The sequence below is a fragment of the Neocloeon triangulifer genome, unplaced genomic scaffold, assembly GCF_031216515.1.
Source record: "Neocloeon triangulifer isolate White Clay Creek 2 clone unplaced genomic scaffold, ASM3121651v1 ptg000014l, whole genome shotgun sequence".
In the NCBI taxonomy this organism is placed as follows: domain Eukaryota; kingdom Metazoa; phylum Arthropoda; class Insecta; order Ephemeroptera; family Baetidae; genus Neocloeon; species Neocloeon triangulifer.
Window position 1 is genome coordinate 4,932,755 of NW_026775556.1, and position 7,305 is coordinate 4,940,059.

Genomic DNA, 7,305 nt, shown 5'->3' on the forward strand with positions numbered 1-7,305 from the left:
ATTTATTTTTGATATAATGAGAATTTCAAACGTATTGTTTAAAATTATTATTGTTTAATAATTTAAATACAAAAAATTACAAGTTAGGAATAAGATTATAAAATTAAATTTTTATTATTCATTTTTAGTATACCTTAATTTATTATATTATTACAATTATGTTCATAACTGCTCTTGAGTACCAGTGCAAACTGCTCTTTGACAATTACACCTGCATCATTATTAATTCCACTTTTTTATACATATAAAATATTAGTTTCATTATTTTCATCTTTTAAAGAATTGCTTATTTTTAACCGTTTTCATTACTGGTGGTCATCGTTACGCTCAAGTGGTCCCAGCCGCCCTCGTCGTCCTCCCTCGTTCCTCTCCGGTGAATCCATGGTAACCGCGGCCAAAATAAACACCATTCGCGTGTAAAACAAACCCACGACACACTATTAAGTGAACGATGGAAGAGGCCGTGCAAAAAAGTCGCCGATCTCTGAATGCTAAGGACGAAGCTGAGCCTCCCGAGAGCCCTCCTCATGTCACCAATTTGCAAGAGCTCTTGGGTGCCTCTGCCTCTGTGGCCGAATTTAAAGAGGCCAGTCCGGAAAATGTGGCCGATTTGTCGCAAATCCTTTACTACCCTTCATCACAAGCAGGTCTAAAGTTTTATGCTATATTGAAAAATATAAAATAAAATAAAATTCATCGAGTTTAGTGGTAACGGAGGAAAAATTGGGGTCGAGTGGCCGGGTCAGATTTCTGGAGGAAGAGGGAATTTATGTGCCAACTTTGCCGAACGTGAGGTGGAAGATGAGGAGCAAAATGGAGAGACGTCTCGTGACGGATAATCCGGCTAACAAGTATGCAATTCAAACAGGACATTTGATATTATTTACATATTCTTGGAAACTTTATCCTCCCGGACAAGCAAATCACGACGCAATACGTGTTTACTTTTGGCTTCCTTATAAACACGAACATCTTTTTGCCTTTCTATTTAGATGATAATAAAAAATCTAATAATTATTTGTTAAATTAGCAAATGGTTTCAAGAAGATGGAGAACTAAAAAGTTGCGAGGAGGAAATGCTTGACAATCCCGTCAGACCGAATTTTGACGAAGAAAATATCACAATTGGCACCATTTTCAAAGACGTAGTAAAGTTTTTATCATTATTACACAATTAGATAAACATGATTAATAGTGCAACCAAGATATTGAAAGTTTCATCCCTTCAAGCGACACAATGATCCTGCTCGAACTGCAGCTGAACAGTTTGCACTTCACGCAGCATCCGCTCTTCACCAACGAGCATTCCTTGGCACAAAGGTTGACGGAGACGTTCTATTGCTACCAGAAAAAGTTGGCAGCCAGGTCGTTCGAACGGATGTCAAAAAGGTTGACAGCTTTGAGACATGCATACGAATTGCTGCGCAGTAAAAAAGATGAAGAAATGCAAGAAAAAATAAAACGGTATTTTTAACTCAAATAAAATAGAATTAATGAATGAAATTTTAATTAATATATTTTGGTGATTAAGTTACGAGTTGGAAATAAAAGACTTGCGGACCACAACTTTACTGGAAGGTGCCGCCGAAAGATCAGTTTTGTCCGCAGTCCTCGCCGTTTGGCAGGAAATGCAAGATTTGAGGGAAAGGCAAGGATTTGTTGGGTGCCCTACTAAACTCACAGTTAATCAGGGCACTGTTTCTGATGGGCGAAGGAAAAGAGAGGAAAAAATTTGGAAGGAAACTCTGAAACAAATAGTTCGCGAACTACGCAGAGAGAAAACGGTGCAAACAAATTAAAATTCAAACCCATTTATAATTTCTTCTTATCAAGGAGGAGGAAAATGAAGAGAGTGAAGGTCCTGATCTGGTCGAAAAAGCTGCTAAACTGCTAAAGGAGTCTTTAAAGCCTCCTGGAGAACCTGAAATGACACTTCTATTGACGCAAGATCTTGAAATTAGCAGCGATGCAAGAAGCCTTAAGTAATAATTATTTTTTAATTTGAATTAAGATTTAACTTATTACGAACAAATTTTAACTAAGGGCTCAGAATCGTCTTCAAAACCACTTGCAACGCCAAAAAATCTGTCTCAAAGTTTTGTACAACAACAGTGAAGTTTGCCAAACCATGCCTTATGTTTTGGATAGCCAGACTTTCAGTTTTGAAATGGGCATAATGCTGCCACTTTCTGCAGTGCATTGGCCGCAAAATTTCAGCATCCAAATTTTGGAGCAATCTGCCATCAAAAGAACAATTCTATCAGAGGTACAATATTATGTTATATTTTATTAAAATTTAACTTTTTTTATATAATTTTCAAGGTTAGTTTACCATTGCCCGAAAAAGGATGTACGCGAGAAATGGCTCAAGTGGAAAAAGTATTTTTCGGAAGCGAAACACATTCAGGGTACGTGTTGTGCAAAACGGGCTGGGGCAGCGACGCCGAAGGAAATTTGCACCAACCAAGTGGTCGTTTTTGGGAAACAAGCTGTACTGTTTCGACTCGAAAAGTGCCAAAATCTTCCGAGGAACTACAGGTTTGGATAGACAGATCACGTATCGATCCAAACAATCCTGCAAACAGTGAAATCATTTCCAAAGCTAAGGTACTGTGAGAAGTTAATTAAAATTATAGCTTTTTACACACATAAATTAAGGAACACGCCTTGGACGATTCAAGCGCAGACCCTTTAACGTCAGACTTGAATTTTTGCACTGAGGCAGAATTCAGAGAAGGCGACGCCAGGTTAAAAATTTTGGAATTGAGAGAACAGGGTCACCCTGGTTTTTGCAACATGAAAATGGTGCCAATAAACGCGAGGGAACTTCCAGAAGGACTTTTAAAAGTTGGAAAATCAAAAAATTAGAAAAAAGTTAATCTTCAGAATTTTTAGGAATTGAAAGAGCGGAATTGGCAGCAGTCACGCCAGTCAAATTTCATTGAGGAGGAAGCAGACGATTCTTTGGCGAATCACAGGGCGTGGGCCTTGAACTCGATTCGAGAAATCAAAGAAAAGATTCAGAGACAAGGACGACTTTCGAGTAGAAGGAAAACGATGAGAGAACTTGTGACTGAAGATTTAGTTCCAGACATAGGGTATAACTTTATTTCAATTATATTTTTTTTATCGCGTTGTTTTCATTGTTCAAAAAAAATTCATGAACCAGTTTTGGAATTATATTTTAATAGTTTTAATATCCGAATTAAAAAATTTTAAAGATTCTCAACATTCCAAAGATCACAGAGGATTCTACGAAAATTTTTGTTCAAAAAAAATTGATTCAAAAGAAATCAAAAACTCATTTTAGCTATGTTACAATTACTGATTTTTGGGCAAAGTTTTTAGGCGTTTGATTTTTTTACTTAGATATGTGAGGAATTCCAATGTAATTTCTTTAAAAAAATCTATATTGCTAAAAATGATTTGAATTAGAACTTTGGGCCTCACACTGATGGCGTGGTTCCAACCGTCGCGGCCTTTGCGTCCGATGCGAAAACCGCGGCCGCACGTTGCCCTGCCGGGCACCACTGCCCTCAGCACCACTTTGATCATCAACGTCGTGAGCGCCCTGCAGGTGCCGACGCGCAAAGATCTCGACCTGGAGCCCTCTTCTGCAGGGGCCTTCTTCGAGTCAAGTCCCACCAACGCCACTTTTAACACGGTCGCCGTTCGGCCCTTTGTGGAGGTCAGTTTTAAGGGTGCGACCGCCAGAACGAGGGCTGCCGAAGGTGCAAATCCAACGTGGAATAGTGAACTGCAAATTCCCATACAGTAAAATATTTTATTCATTTGCCATCAAATTTTACTCCATTTATTTTAAGCAACATAAATTATTAATAAAAAAAGAGAAAAAACAAAAAATACAAAAAAAAACCAATTTGATATTTGGATTTTTAACAGCAATAAATCATGCTTGCCCTACTGGTTAGCATATTTCATTCTCAATATATAAAGAAATTTTAAGTTGTTTCAATTTTCATCTTTAATATTATTATCATTTAAAATTTATTATAAAAAAATTAAAAATAAGAAGAAAATAATTAAATAATAGTAAAATTCATTAGTTTAAACATTTTTATAAATCAACCATGTATATTTTTTTTTTTTTAATTATAGAGAGGAGGTTTTTGATCACGATTTGATCAGCATTCGCCTATTTGACGAAATAGTTGTTGACGTTTTGGATGACGAAAGGTTGCGGGACATTGACGTTCACACAAGACATGAGAAAGCGTGGCTCGGCGCGATAAACATTCCTTTTTCCGCCGTCCAACGAACTTCAAAGGTCTACAAAAATTTCAAATTTTACTTTTGAAAATGAAAAATTATTTCACAGATCGACGGAACTTTTCCGTTGAATATGCAACAATTATTGCTTGGCTATGAGCAAGAGGAGCAGAGCAGACAATTTGGTCCACTTTTGGGTCCGTTGGATTCGCCGAGGGGCTCGAGCTGCACTTTTCTCAATTTTTTCGTCACCTTGCAGCCGCCCATGGTTGCCACGGAACCAGAAACGGTTTTCATTGCAAATACTTATTTTTAAGAGGTGGTCTTGACATTTGTTAATTCCAGACGGAGAGATTAGAGTGTTTGGAGAGTAGCGCTCTAGAGAGTCACTTGGAAAACTGGAATTCGCAAGTCACTGCTTTGTTCTCCGATCGGAAAGTTCCGACTTTGGTCGCCACTTCAAATGGAAAAACGGTTTGCGTGACGAGGTTATTCCGACCTATTAATCCACCAGGCAAATATAAATATTTTAAATTCTTAAAAGCTAAATAAATAAATTTTTAGAATTAAAAGAAAGTCACGGAAGATCGTCAGCGGAATTAGCGTCTCGTTTTGTTTCTCTCATTCCTCGGACAAGTTCAAGCGTCTGTTTGTCAGCCGAAGTAATAATTTTTCTTAATAAAATGCATTTTATAAAATTTGTTTAATTAAAATTTAGGAAATTCTCAAACTTTGCTATGGCGACATTATGTCAAATGCGATTCTTCTGACTTGTTTGTTACAAAGTCTGAATATGGATGCATGGCTTTTGGTCGGCTGGGGTTTTACAAGAGGGGCCGCGTACTTTGTCCTGACGAAAAACAAAGAGTCCCCGAACGAAATGCTCATATGGGACATTTGCACCGGCCAGAACTTCAAACTGGACGACCCTTTTTGTCCGGCAACCCTCGCTTGGGCCGTTGTAAATCATGAAAATGTGTGTAAAAAAACTGAAAATATTTTTATTTAAATTTAATTTCTCTTAAATCCAGATCTGGGCAAATATTCAAAGAGAAAGTGCGCCCCGCAGAATGAGATTCGATTTGTCCCGTGCGTCCGACTGGCTGGCCGCTTTTGCACCGGCGAGCATCGTGGCTGTGCCGGGGCCCGAAGCGGCCTTGCAACCGGAAACGGTGCAGTTCACCAGAACACCGGAAGACTCGTGTAAGGAGCTCGTTGCGCGTCTGGAAAGTTCGCTCAAGGACAACTTTATGACCTGGAGAACCAATCTCAGGTTGGAGCAAGAATTTTTGATACGGAAAATATTTCATTAAAAGTTTTATTCAGAACTCGATGGAATCGGCACTGCTGCTCTGTTTTAAGAAAAGTGCTTCCTATTTTGGAGAACAGCGGCCACAGTAAAAAAGAGGCGATGAGGGAACTTCAGCCTTTAATCGCTGCACACAAGGTTTGTTAATTAATAATATTGGTTTTAAACTAGCAAAATCACAAATTATTTCAACACATTATGAAAATATAAAAATAAATTTGGTAGTAATTTGTGACCAATGATTTTAATGTAGATTAATTTATTTTTAGTTTTTAATTTAGTTGCAAAAGTTAGTTTATTTGGTTCAATAATTTAATAATAATTTTTATTTTTGTTTCAGATGATTGGATTTCCATTGCACTTAACTTACGCCGACGACAAAGAGGTGATCAGAACCCTTTTTTCTACACAACTTCACAGTTTGCGAGACGCAGAGATTGAGTTCGGAATTGCGGTGGCAGCCTTTCCTTACGTCAACAACGCAGTTTCCCTGTGGGTTTTCATCGCAGCACTTTCCCACAGACGATGATAAAATGATCTTTTCTATTAGAGAGTAAAAAGAAAATTAAATAAAACGTCTCTCCTTTCATTTGTTTACTATCCAACCAATAATTTATTAATTTATTATTGTCTTAAAAAATGACCTAGAAAATTGGCCAAATTTTTTCTTATTTCTAAAAATTTATCCTGTTTTTTTTTCTTTTCATCATCCATCAATTGGCATATTTTTTTTACAAATCACAGCAATTTGGCGTGTTGTATAGAAACATAAGACTATAGACATGCACGCCTGTTCTGCTGGAGAGGGCAGGACCAGGGAGGTCATCTCCCGTTACCTTACACCTTTGGGCAGCAGCACTCGAGAGGACCAACCGAGTGAGAGAGAAAGAGTGTGTGTGTGATCCACCTCCTTGCATAGTAGCCCAGATTCTTACAGGCAGGTTGGGCCGCGGGCGAGTGAGCACCATCTCTAAATTTTCCACTATGGGTCAAGGACATGCGAGTGGTGCAGCTCAAACAATTGCTCTCGGTGAGCGCCTTCCGCCGTTTGCTGTAACTCGCCGATTGTTTTTTTATATTTGCTCAGCCGCCTTGTTGAAAATGCGAGCCACTCAAGTGTGCCATCCAAGACAGGAGTTATCTTGGATTATTATGTGCCTCTAGTTATTAAATCAGGTCGGCAAAAATATACAGAAATATTTCGCGTGTTGAATGGGAATAAATAGTAAAAATTTGTGCTAAAGAAATTTTTATTGAACATGCAATGCAAATCGAGTTTGATAGTACTTAATATTTTTTAATCAATGGAGATAAATTAAAATTTTGGCCTCTTTTTTGTCTGAAAAACTTTTTTATTAATTTAACTAATTTTTTAGCAATTTAAATAGCTTAATAGTTGAGAATCTGGAACAGCATTCTCTCAATTACAGAGAAATTCTAATTAGGCTCACTTGACCATGAAACCACACAGATATCACTATTTCTTTCGAAAACTTTCAGAAAATTAACCCGGACGATTTTTTCAATTTCACTTTTTGGAGAGCATTATTATTATAATTACAAAATTAACCGTCCATGGGTTGGCTGGTGAGAAAAAATAAAATTGTTTCCACGCATCGCGAAAGGGGACGTGTGCTTTTTCGCCGCGCCGTTGCATGTACACAAAAGCACATTTAGTACGAATTTTTTTTCGTTCCAAGACGACTGCGACCAAATTGTGGCAGAAAGTGGACTAATATAAAATGAGTTTTTTATACAGAATGAAG

General features: G+C 37.7%; 1 protein-coding gene across 1 annotated transcript; it reads left to right on the forward strand.

The window, feature by feature from the left end:
* Window positions 1-451: 451 nt before the first annotated feature.
* LOC132201562 (coiled-coil and C2 domain-containing protein 2A) lies at window positions 452-6,068 on the forward strand. The gene is made up of 19 exons (XM_059627797.1): window positions 452-647; window positions 707-851; window positions 1,031-1,145; window positions 1,196-1,464; window positions 1,532-1,784; window positions 1,834-1,982; window positions 2,044-2,266; window positions 2,323-2,607; window positions 2,659-2,847; window positions 2,896-3,098; window positions 3,436-3,774; window positions 4,120-4,288; window positions 4,340-4,519; window positions 4,576-4,744; window positions 4,795-4,892; window positions 4,949-5,206; window positions 5,262-5,503; window positions 5,557-5,677; window positions 5,880-6,068. Exons 1-19 carry the CDS (start codon window positions 452-454, stop codon window positions 6,066-6,068), a joined length of 3,792 nt encoding a protein of 1,263 aa, XP_059483780.1.
* Window positions 6,069-7,305: the final 1,237 nt, after the last annotated feature.

Coding starts and splice junctions, on each gene's coding strand:
- LOC132201562 (XM_059627797.1), top strand. CDS start 452: ATGGAAGAGGCCGTGCAAAAAAGTCGCCGATCTCTGAATGCTAAGGAC. Junction 648..706: donor CTACCCTTCATCACAAGCAG/GTCTAAAGTTTT, acceptor CATCGAGTTTAG/TGGTAACGGAGGAAAAATTG. Junction 1,785..1,833: donor AACTACGCAGAGAGAAAACG/GTGCAAACAAAT, acceptor CTTCTTATCAAG/GAGGAGGAAAATGAAGAGAG.